Below are 19,257 nucleotides of genomic sequence, written 5' to 3'. Positions count from 1 at the left end.
ATCCGCTCATATGATTGCAATGACAGACAGAAACTCCCGGATTGGAGAGGGCTCCCCTGAGGACTCCCAGATTGGAGAGGGTGTAGGTCAGGCTGAGGGACCCCCCCTTCCCCCCTCCCCCAGTGCATGAATCTTCGTGCACCAGGACCCTAGTTAATAATAATAGGAAAGGAGCGAGCGGGGAGACAGACATTATAAGCATGGCCATTTTGGGCAGCTTCACTAGGAAGCTGCATTTCACACTCCCCAGGGAACCATGGGTCCACTTTCCAAAGATCACTGGGGGAAGGGACTGGACAAAATGAAGATGGGTGCATGTGCAGTAGGGTCAGGGTGACGCAGGGAAGGCGTCTGTCAGTCAAGCCTGGGAACAGAGATCATTGGCTAGAGTGGGCAGGGCCAATGGAGGTCTGTGAAAATTTGGGGATACATAATCCCAAAATAAAAGAAATTCTCGCTCTTCTTGGCTCTTGGCGTTCCCTTGGCTCTCTGGTTACTTTGGCTTTGCTCCTGCTTCCTTGCATTCGCCCATGTACCCTCCATAGCCATGTGGCCCTGAGGATGGACCCCACATGCAATGAACTGATGAACTACAGTAGGCAACACAAACCAAGCTAGCGTGAAGTTGGATTGGACTGTGTCCCAACATGGAACGGGAACTCTGGGCAACGGCTTTAATCCTAGCTCTGCTGAAGTCACAGCTACACTTCTTCCATGGTGGGACCGAGGGAAATGGGACCTTAGAAACTCAGGGGTGCAATTCCACAGAAACAAAGCTTTCTACAATATCTCATTCTCTGGTGTGAATCTCAGAAAATTCCTTTTCTTATGATGTTGCAAGAAACCCACTCCAACCAGCACCTGGAGGGGACAAGAAGAGCTCCCCATAACACACTGATCTCACCACCTTCCTATAGACAAAAATAATCAACAGCCCAGTGTTAGCAAGAGTGTAGAAAAATGGACACCTTTATTCATTTTGGTAGGTTAATAAAATAATATAACATTTTCTCAAAACCAAATGCCTACTACAATGCTAAACATTAATCCCCTTTGACACAGGATTGCCACTCCTAGGAATTTATCCTACAAAAACACTCTTAACAAGGGTGCAGAGAGTTATGTTATAGAATTTCCACTGCACATGTTGTAACAGCAAAATATCAAAAACCACCCAATGCCCACTGAAGAGATAAACTATGGCACCAGTACACACTGGAAGACGATGTTCATTAAACAGAACGTGTTGAATCTATGAGCACTAAGATCCAGACATGGTCAAGTACATTGCCAAGGAAAATTACTATATGTATCAGGAATTTTATCATGGGTCCATGCCTGGGGAAAGGGAGTCCATCAACTACTTCTCAGAAGTGATTCCGACACAAAAGGCTGAAATGCATTTGGGGAAGAGAAAAAGCAGGTACAAAGATCTAAATGCAAGAAGCAACAGGCTGTGCACTGCCTAGGGAGAACATGAGGAGGAGTTAATTTAGTAGTTTTGATAGAAGTATTTTTGATAAATACGCAAAATGGTTGAGCAGAAAGCCAATATCACACAAGGCAGGAAAGCACACGCCTTCCTCCACCATAGCCCATCAAGCATAAGCTATAAGGAAAGTATTTGGAGAGATAAGAAACTTCTTGAGGATAAATTTATTAACAAAACAGCACTATTGATTTGCAAGTATCATGTGCTTACTTTACATGACTTTTAAAACCATTTTTACTATGGTGGCAGATATTACTAAAACAGAACAACACTACCCATTTTTAAAAGCAAAAGATTATTCAAACAATCAATATACTATATACTACATCTAAAGAAATGGGAAGCAAAAGAATTCCCAAGTAATTAATGTTTCTTGTTCTTTAAAAAAATTGTTAAATTAGCTTAGAAAGGAGCCCAAATCTATCTGCCCTCTTCCTCTTTCTCTCATGTGGAACTAAGCAGAGCAAGGGTAACAGAAATTAAGCATAATCTCATTTACCTCTCTGCCTGTAAGGATGTGTCTTGCCAATTTCACTTTTGCAAAATTCCCTTTGCCGATTGTTTTCAACAGTCTGTAGTTTCCGATGTGAGGCTGTTCGTCTGCACAGGAAGCTATAGAGTTTCTACACCGAGCTCCAGAGCGCCCGGTGCGAGAGGTCACTTCTTGCCGACCATCTCCATGTGACGTGTGCTACAATACAATATACACAAAACAAAGATAAGAATATGGGAACACACAGTTACCTACCGACTTGTAAATGCTTCTAGCTGAAGAAACAACATTACTACTTTAATTTTAATCCTAATGCATATACCACTTTGAAAAAATTTGCCCACATGTTTATGTTTTTATTATACATATGTCTTAGGTAAAATAAAAGTTTATAAACTAGTTAAAAATCTAAGCAATTTGTAACAATATTCCTGCAACAAAAAGGATTCTAATTTCCAAATTAGAATGTAGGGAAAATCGCCTATTTTTAAACAAGGTCTTGTTGATCAAAGAAAAGATTAAAGCAACAACTAAAATATGCCACTAACCATTTTAACAAATAATTTTGAATTCTTGTACCATTAGTCAATTATTTCATGCATGATTTTTTTTTTTTTCTCCCTAAGGAGCCAATAAGCAACCCAAGGACACAAAAATGTTACATAATTCTTTGGTAGTCATTTTATGACATTTTGTGGCAGCACCAATCACATAACAGGTACTGAGCCATTGAATTTAATTCTTAAAGGTAAAGGAGTCCTGATCCTTCTCCCTCCCATGGAATGGAGCCAATAACCATTTCATCTACCAAGAAAACTAGACTATGTACACTGCTACTGAAAATGCAGAATGACGCCAAAGACGGGGGATTAACAAATTTGTGAAGTATTCACTTCAAACTAAAACTTCTCTTTAATGCAAAACTTTTAAGTTGCCATTATTAGGAAATTAAGCAAATACTGTAGTTACCTACTCAATATCCATTCCTTCCTTCTTCTTTTCTAAGAGAAGCTGGGGATATTTGGGGAGGCAACATAGCCATCTAAATACTTGTTTTCCCAAACTTCCCTGCAGCTAGAGGTAGCATATAGCTTAGTTCTGGCCAGTTCTTAATAGTGAGAGGTTCTGGGAAAGAAAAGACAAAAATGTTTTCTAAAACCACCAGATCCAATGTTACTGGACTGCTGAACCAAAGATTAGAAGCTGCCTAGATTACTTTTGTGAGAAAAACAAACCCCTATTTGGTTAAGTTTTGTTACATTCAGCCAACGTGCTACTTACAGAGTCCAGGGTCTTAGCAATACAAATGTTAAGCAATAAGAAAATGAATGGGAGCCCTGACAGGTTTGGCTCAGTGGATAGAGCATTGGCCTGCGGATTCATGGGCCCCAGGTTTGATTCCGGTCAAGGGCATGTACCTTGGTTGCAGGCACATCCCCAGTGGGAGTTGTGCAGGAGGCAGCTGATTGATGTTTCTCTCTCATCGATGTTTCTAACTTTCTATCCCTCTCCCTTCGTCTCTGTAAAAAATCAGTAAAATATATATATTAAAAAAAAAAGAAAAGAAAATGAATGGGAAATGCACTCATTTTATGTTATACTAGAGGCCCGGTACACGAAATTTATGTACTCCGGGGGGTGGGAGGGTGGAGGGAGGTGTTGTCCCTCAGCCCAGCCTGTGCCCTCTCACAGTCCGGGAGCCCTCGGGGGATGTCCCACTGATGGTGGGGGAGCAGGCCTAAGCCAGCAGTTGGACATCCTTAGCACTGCTGTGGAAGCGGGAGAGGTTCCCACCACCGCCACTGCACTCGCCAGCTGTAAGCCTGGCTCAGGGCTTCTGGCTGAGCGGCGCTCCCCCTGTGGGAGCACATGGACCACCAGGGGGCAGCTCCTGCATTGAGTATCTGCCCCCTGTTGGTCAGTGTGCATCATAGCGACTGGTCTTTCCACCGTTCAGTCAATTTGCATATTACCCTTTTATTATATAGGATGTATTAGTCCATTTAAAAAATTTGTTCAGCCCTAGCTGGTGTGGCTCAGTGAATAGAGCGTTGGCCTGAGGAATGAAGGGTCCTGGGCACTTGGTGGGGTTGTGGGTTCCATCCCCAGTAGGTGGTGTGCAGGAGGCAGCCAATCAATGATTCTCTCTCATCATTGATGTTTCTATCTCTCTCTCCCTTTCCCGTCCTTTCTGAAACCAATAAACAAAATATTTTTTAAAAAGTTTGTCCATATATACACCCATAGAATATAAATCATCATAACCACAAGGCACAAGTGAGAATATATACCTTAGACACACACAACATTAACATAATAAATATAGTTCCAAGTTTGCCCTTCTATCTATTTGGTAAAGTACCAAGTTGAAATGTAAGATTACTTAAGCAATCGAGTTTAAAAATTTACAATAATGGTTGGGAAGAAATTAACCAAAGAACTTGTATGCATATATACATAACCTATGGACACAAACAATAGTGTAGTGAAGGCCTGGGAGAGGGGTGGGGAGTGAGGAGTTGTGGGGGCAGGGGGATAGAAGGGGCCAATGAGGACATATGTAGTCATTTCAACAATTTAAAATTGATTTCAGAGAGGAAGGGAGAGGGAGAGAGAGGTAGAAACATCAATGATGAGAATCATTGACTGACTGCCTCCTGCACACCTCCACTGTGGACTGAGCCCGCAACCCCAGCATGTGCCCTTGACCGGAATCGAACCCAAGACCCTTCAGTCTGCAGGCTGACGCTCTATTCACTGAGCCAAACCGGCTAGGGCAGTGGTCAGCAAACTGCGGCTCGCAAGCCACATGCGGCTCTTTGGCCCCTTGAGTGTGGCTCTTCCACAAAATACCACGTACAGGCGAAGAGCCGCATGTGGCTCGCAAGCCGCAGTTGGCCGACCACTGGGCTAGGGCAACAACAAAGATTTTTAAAACATAAAATAGAGTTTACAACTTTACACTATGTTTCCATTATGCCTCAACAGAGCTTGGTCCCTTCTGTAAAACACAAAACATGCATACCTGCATACATCCTTTCTAATCCTTAAAATAACAAGCCACCTCCTTAACATATGGGCAGATTGTTCTTTTTTTAATATATTTTATTGGTTTTTTTACAGAGAGGAAGGGAGAGGGATAGAAACATTGATGAGCGAGAAACATTGATCAGCTGCCTCCAGCACGCCCCCTACTGGGGATGTGCCTGAAGCCAAGGTACATGCCCTTGACCGGAATCGAACCCGGGACCCTTGAGTCTGCAGGCCGGCACTCTATCCACTGAGCCAAACCGGTTAGAGCAAGATTTTTCAATGTGTTAAAAAAAAATCTACAAAGCCAAATTGTGACAATAAAGGCCTGTTCCCAAAGTATTTTGTAACTCAGATATATTCATAAATTGGTTTTCACTTCTGAAAGCAGCTAGGCAATTATTTCATTCACTGCAGAAAATATATAGTAAGATTCAATAACTTGTGATTTAAAAAACTTTTAACAAAATAGGAACTTAGAACAGAACTTCCTTAATTTGATAAAAATCAGAGACCAAAAACTTTCAGCAAATATTACACTAAATGGAGAAACTTTAGAATCATTTAAGATCAGAAATAGGACAAAGCTGCTTAACATAATACTAGAGGTCATGGCCACCATTTAAGGAAAGAAAAAGTTTTAACATGTAAAATCAAAGAAGAGAGATAAAAATATCAGTATTTGCATATGATATATCTACCTACAAACCAACAAAATTAAAAATACCTTTGAAACTCATGAGAGAGTTTGTCAAGGTACAAGATCAACCTGTAACATTCTCTACACCACTAGTGACAAAATTTAATTAAAAGTAACCATTCAAAACAGCAGTCCCTCTTACTCAGTTTCACTTTCTAGTTTGTTACCCATGGTCCACAGTAAATTTAAAAATTCCAAAAATAAACAACCCACAGTTTTAAATTGTGCAGCATTCTGAGTAGTGTCATGAAATCTTACACCATCCGCTCTGCTGTGCCTGGGATGTGATCATCCCTTTACCCAGTGTCTCCACATTATATATATATACTAGAGGCCCGGTGCACAAAAATTTGTGCACTCGGGGGGAAGGGAGGGGTCCCTCAGCATGACCTGTGCCCTCTCACAGTCTGGGACCCCTCGGGAGATAACGCCCTGCTGGCTTAGGCCTGCTCCCGGGTGGCAGAGGGCAGGCCCAATCCCTAGGTGCAGCTTCTGGTCGGGCTCAGAGCAGGGCCGAATGGGGAATTGGGGCGCCGCCCCCGTCATGCACAGAGCAGGGCGGATCGGGAGGTAGCGATGCCACCCTCAGTCACGCTCAAGGTAGGGCCGATTGGGGGGTTGGGGCACCGCCCTGTCACACTCAAAGCAGGGTCGATGGGGAGGTTGCGGCGCCACCCCGTCACGCACAGAGCAGGGCCAATCCGGGGGAAGGGGCGCTGCCCCCGTCACACACAGAGCAAGGCCCATCGGGGGGGTTGGGGCTCCTTACCCTGTCACGCACAGAGCAGGGTCGATCAGGGGGTTGGGGAGCTCCCCCTGTCACGCACAGAGCAGGGCCCATCAGGGGATTGAGGAGCTCCCCCCTGTCACTCACAGAGTAGGGCCGATAGGGGAGTTGGGGCACCGCCCCCTGTCACACACAGAGCAGGGCGGATCAGGGGGTTGGGGTGCCACCCTCTATCACCCACAGAGCAGGGCCGATCAGGGGGTTGGGGCACTGCCACTGTCACACGCAGGGCAGGGCCGATGGGGAGGTTATGGCTCTACTCTGTCACACACAGAGCAGGGCCCGTGGGGGCGGGGGGGGGGGAGTTGGGGCGTCGCACCCTGTCACACACAGAGCTGCAGGGCCATCAGGGGGTTGAGGAACTCCCCCGTATCAGGCACAGAGCAGGGCTGATCAGGAGGTTGGGGCACCTTCCCCTGTCATGAACAGAGCAGGACGGATAGGGAGGTTGTGGCCCTGCCCCCTGTCACACACAGAGCCGCAGGGCGATCAGGGGGTTTGGGCGCTGCCCCTTGTCACGCTGATCCTGGTGGCGGGAGGCCTCTCGGCTCCGCTGATCCTGGTGCTGGGAGATATATTACCCTTTTACTATATAGGATAGAGGCCTGGTGCATGGGTGGGGTTGGCCGGTTTGCCCTGAAGGGTGTCCTGGATCAGGGTGGGGGTCCCCACTAGGGTGCCTGGCCAGTCTGGGTGAGGGGCTGAGGGCTGAAGCTCCCAACTGCTCCTTTTTTTCTTTTCTTTTTTTTTTATTCTGGGCCAGCTTTAGCTCTGGCTCCAGCTCTGAGGCCTCTGCGGCTGAAAGCAGGTATCTGGTTTGTTTGGGTTCTATAATCAAAACAATGTATAACTCCAGCTCTGAGATCCCGGCTCGCTGAAAGCAGGTTTCTGGGGTTTTGTTTAGCTTCTATATTTGTTACAATGTTTCAAACTGCAGGCTCAGAGGCCAGCAAGGCAGGCGGGGAACGTTGGTTTCCTCCGTCACTGAAGCAAGCGAGCCTCATGTTAGTTTCAAGCTGCCTGGCTGCCGGCTGCCATCTTGGCTGGCAGTTAATTTGCATATCTCCCTGATTAGCCAATGGGAAGGGTAGCGGTCGTACGCTAATTACCATGTTTCTCTTTTATTAGATAGGACATGCATACAACTGGCCCCATTAGTTAGTAGAGTTGTCCCAATTATCAGATCAACTAGTGCATTATCACAATACTTGTGTTCAAGTAACCCTACTACTACTCCAGTGAACATGTGAATCATAAGCTAAACAGCCTTTTTGCTGATATGGAGAAAATTTTAGTGGCATGGATAAAAGATCAAACAAGTCACAATATTCCTTTAAACCAGCGGTTGTCAACCTATGGGTCGCGACCCCTTTGGCGGTCGAACGACCCTTTCACAGGGGTCATCTAAAACCATCCTGCATATCAGATATTTACATTACGATTCATAACAGTAGCAACATTACAGTTATGAAATAGCAACGAAAATAATTTTATGGTTGGGTCACAACATGAGGAACTGTATTTAAAGGGCCAGAAGGTTGAGAACCACTGCTTTAAACCAAAGTCTAATCCAGAGCAAAGCCCTAATTCTCTTCAACTCTATGAAGGCTGAGACAAGTGAGGAGGCTGCAGAAGAAAAATTTGAAGCTGGCAGAGGTTGGTTCGTGAGGTTTAAGAAGCCACCTCCATTACATAAAAAAAGTGCAAGGTAAAGCAGCAAGTGGTGATGTAGAGAGTGCAGCAAGTTATCCAGAACATCTAATTAAAATAATCAATGAAGGTGGCTACTCTAAACAACAGATTTTCAATGTAGACAAAACTGCCTTTCATTGGAAAATGCCACTCAGGATTTTCATAGCCAGAGAGGAGAAGTCAATGCCTGGCTTCAAAGCTTCAAAGGACATGACTCTTGCTAGGGTTGGGGGTTGCCACAACATGGGGAACTGTATTAAAGTGTCGCGGCATTAGGAAGGTTGAGAACCACTGTGCTAGGGGCTCATGCACTTGTGACTTTAAGTTGAAGCCAATGCTCACTTACCATTCAAAAAATTCTAGGGTGCCCGGCTGGTGTGGCTCACTGGTTGAGCTGTGACCTATGAACCAGGAGATCATGGTTTGATTCCCGGTCAGGTACATGCCTGGGTTGCAAGGCTCAATCCCTAGTAGGGGGCGTGCAGGAGGCAGCCAATCCATGATTCTCTCTCATCGTTGATGTTTCTATCTCTCCCTCTCGCTTACTCTCTCTGAAATCAATAAAAATACATTTTAAAAAATAAAATCAATAAAGATAAAAAAGAGGTAAGGTCCATGTCCCTTCTGCTTGAATCTGGGTGCTTGAAACTGCTTTAACCAAGAGAAAATGGCAGAAGTGATTTTATGTGATTTCTGAAAAGGCAAGCAGCTTCTGTCTTGTTTGCCGATACCGAGCTTCCTCAAAAGAAGTCCACGCACACTGAGACCGCCATGCTGGAGAGGCCCATGCAGCACTCTAGCTTAGAGTTCCAGCCGAGCCCAGCCTTCTAACCATATGGGAATGAAGAAACAGTCAAGGATGTGGATCTTCTAGCCCAGCTGTTCATATCCCCCCTAATCTTTCAAGATCTCCCCAAACTGAAGTCCCAAACATAGTGGAACAGAGAGAAGCCATCCATCCCTCAATCTGTGAGCATAATAAAATGGTTGTTGTTTTACACTACAAGTTCTGGAGTGGTTTGTTCCACAGCAATAATAAGGAGAATCAATATACAGTAAGTAGGAAATAAATGCTAAGAACCCATGTTGGTAGAAATGAGAAAAAAACAACACCAGAATACATTACCATACTATGTGGAAGGTTCTTTATCATCGAATACCTTTAACATGTAGATGACAACCTTCTTTTAAGAGAAGACATAAACAACTTTAGTCCACTGCACTAATACAGCTAACACGTGCCTATGGGCAGGCATACCAGGCAGGCCTAGGCTAGGCAAGGGAGTTGGCAAGCCAAGGAGAACAAGGAAAAGAGGTGGAGATAGCTTGTGAACAGAAAGTCATCAAAACACATCGAATGTTCAATAACAAAAGCTGCTTTCCCCAGTTTAAATTCTTCTTCTGGATAAAGAATACTAAGTCTAAAGACAGAAGGCTGAGTTAGGAAATGGTTCTAGGTCTACTCCTCTCCAGGATTCTCATTCTAGAAATTGCAATTGTAGTCAATGAAATCATAAAGGTACTGACTGCATAAAGAATAGGAGTATAGCCCTGATCGGTTTGGCTCAGTGGATAGAGCGTCGGCCTACGGACTGAAGGGTCCCAGGTTCGATTCCAGTCAAGGGCATGTACCTTGGTTGCGGGCACATCCCCAGTAGGGAGTGTGCAGGAGGCAGCTGATCAATGTTTCTCTCTCATCGATGTTTCTCTCTGTCCCCTCCCTTCCTCTCTGTAAAAAAAAAAAAAAAAAAATCAATAAAATATATAAAAAAAAAGAAAGAAAGAAAGAATAGGATTATAACCCAGCTGGTATGGCTCAGTGGTTGAGCATCGACCCATGCACCAAAAGGGCACTGGTTCGATTCCTGGTGGGGACACGTGCCCAGGTTGTGGGGTCAATTCCCGGTGTAAGGGCATACAGGAGGCAGCCGATCAATGTTTCTCTCATCAACGTTTCTATCTCTCTATCCTTCTCCCTTCCTCTTTCTCTCTCAAATCAGTAAAAACAGCTCTAGCAGTTTTGGCAAAGTAGAAAGCGCATCAGCCTGCAGACCAAAGGGTCCCGTGTTCGATTACAGTCAAGGGCACATACCTCGGTTGCAGGCTCATTCCTGGCCCAAGTCAGGGCTTGTGCAGGAGGCAACCAATTGATGTGTTTCTCTCACATCGATGTTTCTGTCTTTGCCTCTCTCTTTTCTACTCTCCCTAAAAAATATATAAATAAAACCAGTGGAAAAATATCCTCAGGTTAGGATTACCAAAAATAAAAAAATAAATAAAAAGTTTTTAATAAATAAAAATAACGTATTACAAAAAATAGGGTTACATAAAATTCTGGAATAAAAACCTTTGGGTTCAGCTAATTAGAATTTCATATTAAATTCTACCAATACAGATTTCCATGTAAAATGTCCATAATACAAACCCCCACAACACTTATTTTCCACCCCAAAGCAAATGCCTAACTTCGAGTAAGAAATACAAACAAAATAGCTTCTTTGTTTAAGCAGCAATTAAGAATGCTAAAAAAAAAAAAAAAAAAAAAGAATGCTTCAAGATTCCACATCACCAACGGAAATAATGCCTTATCTAGTCTACATAAGACTAAATAAGACGAACCATGGCTGAGCAGCTCAGGTGGCTAAAATGCAGCGCTAAAAAACTCTAGCTTAAAGGAAAAGTTGGTCTCCCCCCTGAAAAGCCCTCTTGTTCCAGGGACCTCGCAATTACTATACAGGCAGGTGCAGATGGGTCAGCACAAACCCCTTGCAGACCAACTCCAAGCACATACTTTAAATTTTTGTGTAAGATAACGTTAAAACTAGGAGATTCCCAGGGAAGAGATGTGTTTTCTCCTTCAGGTTTAATGTGAAAGTTTCAAGTGGATGTGAGACAAGTGAATTTGTTTTAATCCTCCCAGTGGTCAGCAGAAGAGGCTGCATTCCCTGACCCTTACTCCAGCTTGGGAACAAATTCCAGATAAATTTGACTACACCAAGAATTCTCTTTGAAATTAAAGATAACAGATGCTATTTTATATTAAACTGTGTATAAGTCTCCTATAAGTAATTACAAAATAATCGTGTGCTACAAAAATAATCAAAATGGCTAATACTCTATTCACTACAAATTTCCACCTTCGCCAAATTTACATACAGAAGAAATGAAGCTGACCCTCATCTTGAAGTCTATAAAATCTTTACCAAACACTTTAACCAAATAGAAAATATTAATTCTTGGCCCCAGCTGAGTGGCTCAGTTGGTTGGAGTACTGCCCCATACACCAAAAAGGTTGCAGACTGATTCCTGGTCAGGGCACATACCTAGGCTGCAGATTCGATCCCCAGTTGGGGACGAGTACGGAGACAACCAATCGATGTTTCCTTCCCCACCTCCCCCTTTTCTGTGCCTTTCTCTCACTCTAAAATTAGAGTCAACAGCCCTAGCCAGTTGATTCAGTGGATAGAGCATCGGCCCCCAGGCTAAAGGGTCCCAGGTTCAATTTTGAGCAAGGGCATATACCTCGGTTGCAGGCTTAATCCCTGGCCCTTATTGGGGTGCGTGTGGGAAGCAACTAATTGATGTGTCTCTTTCACATAGATGTTTCTCTCTCTCTCTTCCCCTTCCTTCCACTCAGTCTAAAAATCAATGGAGCCTGGCAAGTGTTGTTCAGTGGTTGAGCATAGACCTATGAACCAGGAGGTCATGGTTCAATTCCTGGTCAGGGGACATGGCTAGGTTGTGGACTCAATCCCCAGTGTGGTGTGTGTAGGAGACAGCCAATCAATGATTCTCTCTCATCACTGATGTTTCTATCTCACTCTCACTCTCCCTTCCTCCTTGAAATCAATAAAATATATATTTTTTTAAAAAGCAGATTAAATAGTAGGTATTTTATTTTATTTTTAAAATATATTTTATTGATTTTTTACAGAGAGGAAGGGAGAGAGATAGAGAGTTAGAAACATCGATGAGAGAGAAACATCGATCAGCTGACTCCTGCACATCTCCTACTGGGGATGTGCCCGCAACCCAGGTACATGCCCTTGACCGGAATCGAACCTGGGACCTTTCAGTCCGCAAGCCGACGCTCTATCCACTGAGCCAAACCGGTTTCGGCAAATAGTAGGTATTTTAAATGAAATATTATATAAAGTATTTAGTACTACTGCCTGATGTATAGTAAGTAAAGTAAACGATCAACAAAGGGTAATTATTTTTATTCTCCACAACCATACTTTCTTACAAAGATCCAATTTTAAAGATTCATGGAATCAGAAAATTTTATTGACTCTATTGGAAATCTCTCTTCTATAGTCACAATACAATCTAAAAGAATATGGTTTAATTGGCAAGCCTTCACTGAATACTAAGGCAGCAATTCTTAAAGTGTAGTTCCTGGACCTGTAGCATCTACTTCACCTAGAACTTGTTAGAAATGAAAATTCAAGCCCTAGCTGGTTTTGGTCAGTGGTTAGGGTGTTGGCCCGCAAAACGAAGGGTCTCGGGTTTGATTCCTGTCAAGGGCACATACCTAATCGATATGACTCTTTTACATCAATGTTTCTCTATCTCCACCCCTCCCTTCCATTCTCTCTAAATGGAAAAAATATCCGTGGGTGAGGATTAACAAAAGAAAAAAAAAAGAAATGAAAACTCAAGGGCCCAAAAGTAGAATCAAGGTCTGGGGCAAGGTCCAGCAATTAGTACCTTAACAAGCCCTCTGGGTGATTTTAGTATTTGCTCCAGTTTGAGAGTTTACCTGAGGGTGCTTTGATCAACAGGAACTGGAAGTCCAAAAGAACAATATGATTCCTAGGTATATCCTCTGTGGCACAGTGCAATACACAGAGTAGGTACTCAAATCTGAACAGGTTAATAATAATCTCATATAACCAATAGCTGGCTAGACAATAACACCATCAGTTTACCTATTTCACAGAGGTAAGAAATTATGATGACTGTATTAATAAGTACATGGTACACACACACTGGGAGCTGTTAAATAATTGGCAAAGACCTTGGGTACTTTGGCAAATAACCCAAGCTTACTAAGTGTCATACACTTTGAAACTTAAGTAAAAAAAACATTTCTAGTTTTACCAGTATACGAAAACGATTTGTCCATGGATCTATACAAATCTACTGTAGAACATAAATTAAAATGCAAACTTTTTATTGACGTTAAAAAACATCTTATTTCAGCCTGGCCGGTGTGCTCAATGGTTGAATATCAACTCAGGAACCAAGAGGTCATGCTTGGTCAGGGCACATGCCCAGGTTGTGGGCTCTATCCCCAGTAGGGTGCATGCAGGAGGCAGCCGATTGATGATGTTTCTATCTATACCTTTCCCTTCTTCTCTTAAAAAAAAAAAAAATCAACACAAATTTTAAAAGAACATCTTATTTCACATCTTAGCCAACTGTAATTGATGGACCAAATATGGATTCTAATTTGAATAGTGTTTACAAAGTAGACAATTGAGGAAATTTGAACAGTGACTAGATATTCGATATTAAGAAATTATAATAACGGGATTATGATTGCTTTTTAAAAATAAGCTTTATTTCTTCTAAAAGCTTTAGAGATGAAATGATAAAATCTATTGAATTTGCTTCTTGGGAAGAGAACAAATAAAATTAAGGCTGGCCATTGATGCTCTAGCTGGTTTGGGTCAGTGGATAGAACATCGGCCTGTGGACCGAAGGGTCCCAGCTTCAATTCAGGTCAAGGGAACCTGCCACGTTGCAGGTTCAATCCCCAGTAAGGGGCGTGCAGGAGGCAGCCAACCAATGATTCTCACTCATCATTGATGTTTCTATTTCTCTATCACTCTCAATTCTTCTCTGAAATCAATAAAACATATTATTTAAAAAAAAAAAAAAAAAGACTGGCCATTGAGCTGTTGAGTACATGGGGGGCTAACTACATACCAGGGTTTCTCAATCCTGGTACTACTGACATTTTGGGCCAGGGAGTTCTTCGTTAGAGAAAAGGGGTACTATCTTGTGTATTGTAAAATGTTTAGCAGCATTCCTGGTCAGTAGCAACCCTCTGCAGTGTGACAACTGAAAGTTTCTCCAGACATTGTCAAACGTTCACTAGAGGGCAAAACTGTCCCCAGAAGACAATCATTGACAAATACTTATTAAACTTTCTCCTACTTATTTGTTTGAAATTTTCATAACAAAACTTTTTTTCCCATTCTCACTGGAGGATATGTTTTTATTAATTTTAGAGAGAGAAAGGGAGAGGGAGAAACATTAATCAGTTGCCTCCCAAACTCCGATGGGGGATCAAACCCCCACCCTGACCCAGAATCAAACCCGATACCTTTCAGTATATGAGACAATGCTCCAACTAACTGAGCAACACCAACCAGGGCAACAAAATACTTTTAAGTCTTAATCATACTCTGTATTGGTACAACTACATCTTCCTAGTTAAATAATCTATCTATCTATCTATCTATCTATCTATCTATCTATATATATAAAAGGCTAATGTGCAAAGTGTCCCCTCAAGAGTTTGATCAGGAGACTGGGAGTTCGATCACTCACTATGACGTGTGCTGACTACCAGGGGGCGGCTGGAATGAAAGAAGGCCCTGGTGGACAGCCAGTAAAGGAAGGCCCCGGCTGGCAGCCAGAAGGCCCCGATTGGCCCTGATAGCCGTCCAGGCCTAGGAACCCTACCTGTGTACAAATTTTGTGCACTGGGCCTCTAGTCAGTACATAAGCTTTTGGGAAATAGCCTGATACACACAAAAAAGCAGAGGGGGCTCAGCTGGAAAACTGGGACTTAGCAGAGATTCTGCTACTAAAATAGTCAGAGGTCACAAGCTTCTTGTCAACTATCTGAGCCTCAGCACCCTCATTACATCAAATTGTCTGACTAGTCCTTTGAACTATGAAGTGGATATTCACATTTGAAAAAAAATGAAGCCCTAGCCTGTTTGGCTCAATGGATAGAGCATCAGCCTACAGACCAAAGAGTCCCAGGTTCGATTCCGGTCAAGGGCACGTACCTTGGTTGCAGGCTCCTCCCCAGCCCGGGCCCTGGTCAGGGCTCATGCAGGGGGCAACCAATCGATGTGTTTCTCTCACATCGACTATTCTCTCTGTCTTTCCCTCTCTTCCACTCTCCCTAAAAAAAAAAAAAAAAATCAATGGAAAAATATCCTTGGGTGAGGTTTAACAAAAAACAAAAGCTAGAAAAAGAAAATATAGTAGGGAAGAATGAAGATAATATTTTCATAACAAATTATCTGCCTTTTATTATTCTTAACCAATAGGCAACATTCTTTTCTCAATATATGTAATTATTTAAAATTTAAATAAATTTGCGACAACATGGATGGATGTATCTTGAAAGGATTATGCTAAGTGAACTAAGTCAGAAGGAAAAGGACAAGAATCATATAATTTCACTCATGTGGGATATAAAACAAAAAGCAACAAGTGAACACACAAAACAAAACAAACTCATAGACACAGACAACAGAATGGTGGTTACTAGAGGGGAAGGTGGGTAGGTGGAGGATAATGAGGGTAAAGGAGGTCCACTATATGGTAATGGAAGAAGACTAGACTTCTGGAGGTGAGCACATAGTAGAGTATACAGATGTCATGTTATAAAGTTGTATTACTGGAATTTATATAATGTTATTACCCAGTGTTACCCCAATATGTTTAATTTAAACATTTAAATAAAATTTGGAAGGTAAACAAAAGGGAAAGTCTTTTTATAAAATAGAAAGACAATGCTGTTCTAGACATAACAACCAAAATGCCCATCAATTAGTGAAAGGATTTTAAAAAACTGTGGTACATCCAAATAATGAACCACTGCACACACATACTAGCAAACATGAATGAACCTCAACAGTATTATGCTAAGTGAAAGATGCCAGACACAAGACTGTATAGGCTTTGATTCCATTTATATTAACACTAGAGGCCCGGTGCACAAGAATCGTGCACTGGGGTGGGGGGGCCCTCAGCCCGGCCTGCACCCTCTCGCAGTCTGGGGCTCGGGACCCCTCACTCCTTACCACCCGACTGCAGCGGAGGCAGGAGAGGCTCCTGCCACTGCCGTTGTGCTGGCCAGCCGTGAGCCAGGCTTCTGGCTGAGCAGCACTCTCCCTGTGGGAGCACACTGACCACCAGGGGGCAGCTCCCCCTGGTGGTCAGTGAGTATCATAGGGACTGGTCATCCTGCTGTTTGGTGGATTTGCATATTAGCCTTTTATTATATAGGATTCTAGAAGAAGTAAAATTGTAAGGACAAAGAACAGATCAGTGGTTGCTAGGGGCTAGGGAAAGGCAGAGGGGATTGATTGCAAAGGGCCATAAGGAACATTTTGGGGCAATAGAAATGCTATATCTTGACTGTGATGGTGGTTACATGGCTATACATTTGTCAAAATTCATTAAACTAGCTTTGCAGAGTGGCAATATTGTAGCCAATGAGTTTTATTTGAGGTGCAATTATTGCTAACTGAAAAAAAAAATTCATCAAACTATACGTGAGTCTATGATCTATCTCAATATACCTGACTTTAACAAATGAGCTGCTCAACAGACTGAGGGCTCCCATTCATTCTGTACCCTCATTCCTCAACTGGCAAGAAGTCTAATATTTAGCAGCAGTTCAGTGATGATAGGTAAATAATATGGTATATGCCAGATGTGTAACACGGACACAAGGGCACCACACTGTAAAAGACACCCAAGTACTTCCAGAACATGCCAATACCTGAGTTAAAAATGGAACAGGGCATGATAAATTAACACATGACGTGCTACAATCCTCTGATTGTAACACTGTCAGAAATTCAATTTTAAATACATTCCATGAGAATAAAGTCACTCTTCATACGCTACATTGTTGTTGTTGTTTTTAAAATATATTTTATTGATTTTTTACAGAGAGGAAGGGAGAAGAATAGAGAGTTAGAAACATCAATGAGAGAGAAACATCGATCAGCTGCCTCCTGCACACTCCCTACTGGGGATGTGCCCGTAACCAAGGTACATGCCCTTGACTGAATCGAACCTGGGACCCTTGAGTCCACAGGCTGATGCTCTATCCACTGAGTCAAACAGGTTAGGGCCGCTACATTGTTTTTAAAGAATAAAGTTAGCAATTTGTAATGACACACACACAAAATTACAGCATAATTCAACAAATTCACCAGAGAAGGAGGAAAAGACTCATTGGGTGTAAATCCTTCATTATCACAACCTTCATTATCACAAGTCTATGATGATTGCCGAAACCGGTTTGGCTCAGTGGATAGAGCGTCGGCCTGCGGACTGAAAGGTCCCAGGTTCGATCCCAGGTCAGGGGCATGGACCTGGGTTGTCGGCACATCCCCAGTAGGAGATGTGCAGGAGGCGGCTGATCGATGTTTCTCTCCCATCGATGTTTCCGACTCTCTCTCTCTCCCTTCCTCTCTGTAAAAAATCAATAAAATATATTAAAAAAAAAAGTCTATGATGATGATTATTTGGCTTCAGTTTATTTAGAAAGTATGGAGCACTTGCTCTGGCCCAATGTAGTAAGTTGCTTCTCTGAATGAAAGTCAGTAATTAAAATTAACTCATTCTTTTGCTTGTTCCAAAGAGTAGCCAAAGAACAGGCTGATGAAGTCAGAAATTGGTTCAAAAGGTCTACAAGAAAATGAACTCACTGACTCACCCAGTCTGCCACTTTCGGTTACTCTATGTAATCTTAACCCGTCCCTGTGCCACTTACTGACCTGCTTAGATGGTCACCACACGTTAACATCCTGCGACCGGGCTCTAGCGCCCAGAGCGGTCACCTGCCCGCCACCGAGCAAAGCAGCGGCACTGGCCATGAAGGCCTCCGAGCCCGCCAGCCCGGTGTCCCCGGGCCTTCCTGCCATCAGGGGCCACGGGCAGAGCAGAAGCCTTTTCCTACGTGACAGGTCTTCCTGCCAGGAATTAGCTCATGAGGTGACAGCGAAAGCCCAGCGAAGCTTCTTTACGAGGGACTTTGGCGATGTTGTGCGGAAACCACACAGCTCGACCGGGGCAGTACTGAGCCCAGAAGAGAGGGGTTCGGAAACTGCCCCAAGTTGTCATTCCCTGAAAATGCTGCTCGCGGCCTTTTCAGAAGGGGTCGTGAACGAAACCGGGGGCTCCGCTGAGAGCACCGCGGGCTGCGAGCCCCCCTCTTCGGGAAGCAAGCAAGCCGGCAGGGAGGGAGCGGGCAGCCTCGCTCCGCACCTGCGCCCGAGGCGCTCCCGCCACCGCGCCCGCGCTGCCCTCTCGGCCCAGCTCCGGGCCCTCGGCGGCCACTTCGCGTGAGCGACCCGACGACCTCAGTCCCGGACAATCTGAAAGGACGAGGGACAAAGGACGGTCCACTTGGCCCGACCGGCTCCTTTTCACCGGCCCCCGGGCGGACAGCCCCCCGAGAGCTGCCTGCCCCATTTACAAGGAGTTCGGAGAAAATCGGCGCTAACCCGGCAGAGATGGGGCGCACACTCGAGTCCCCCGCGGCGGGGCGCGAACGGCGGCCTCCGGGCCCCGGTGGGCGGGCGGGCGGGCAGGGCTGCGGCCGCAGGCGCTCGCGGCGGCCCTTCCCGGGTCCTCCCCAGGAAACGGCCGCCCGCTCGCCCGCCCGCCCACCCGCTCGCTCCGGGCCGGGGAGCAGCGAGGGGGCCCGGGCTACTTACGTTCTCAGTGTCCCGCTCATTCACCGTCGGCAACGGGGTCCTCGTGGACATCTTCCCTCACTTCACTGCGGCACCACGCGAGGAGGAAACACAGCACAGCCCGGCCGGCGACGGCGTCCTGGAGCGGCGCCGCGGGAGGGCGGCTCCCCTCCCCCACGCCGTCTAGATCCCGGGCCGGGTCCCGGCCGTCCCCCGGAGGGTCCCGGCGGTCATGCTTCCCCGGCCCCGGCGGCCGCGCCGAGGAGCCCCGCGGGCGGCGGTGGCGGGGCCGGGCCGGCGGCAGCGGACTGCGGGCGCTGGCGTCCCCGCGCCGGAGGGCACCCCGTGGGCCCGGAGCCCCTCGCCGCCTCCTCCGCC

General features: G+C 44.7%; 1 protein-coding gene across 21 annotated transcripts in view; it reads right to left on the bottom strand.

The window, feature by feature from the left end:
- MARK3 (microtubule affinity regulating kinase 3) overlaps window positions 1-19,039 on the bottom strand; it is a 105,016-nt gene extending 85,977 nt beyond the window's left edge. For 12 of the 21 annotated variants that reach the window (XM_036306470.1, XM_036306473.1, XM_036306472.1 and 9 more), the window contains exons 1-2: window positions 18,901-19,039; window positions 1,992-2,183 (exon numbers count right to left, since the gene is read on the bottom strand). In XM_036306470.1, the coding sequence (XP_036162363.1) occupies window positions 1,992-2,183; window positions 18,901-18,951 (243 nt within the window). In that variant the 5' untranslated portion in view covers window positions 18,952-19,039. Of the gene's footprint in view, window positions 1-1,991; window positions 2,184-2,954; window positions 3,131-9,320; window positions 9,363-18,900 lie in introns of those variants that run through there. The other 9 variants (XM_036306486.1, XM_036306491.1, XM_036306485.1 and 6 more) reach the window with 4 other exon arrangements.
- Between the last annotated feature and the right edge of the window lie 218 nt (window positions 19,040-19,257).

Source organism: Myotis myotis, unplaced genomic scaffold (assembly GCF_014108235.1).
Source record: "Myotis myotis isolate mMyoMyo1 unplaced genomic scaffold, mMyoMyo1.p scaffold_m19_p_41, whole genome shotgun sequence".
Lineage (NCBI taxonomy): Eukaryota > Metazoa > Chordata > Mammalia > Chiroptera > Vespertilionidae > Myotis > Myotis myotis.
This window is presented reverse-complemented; position numbering and strand designations above follow the sequence as displayed.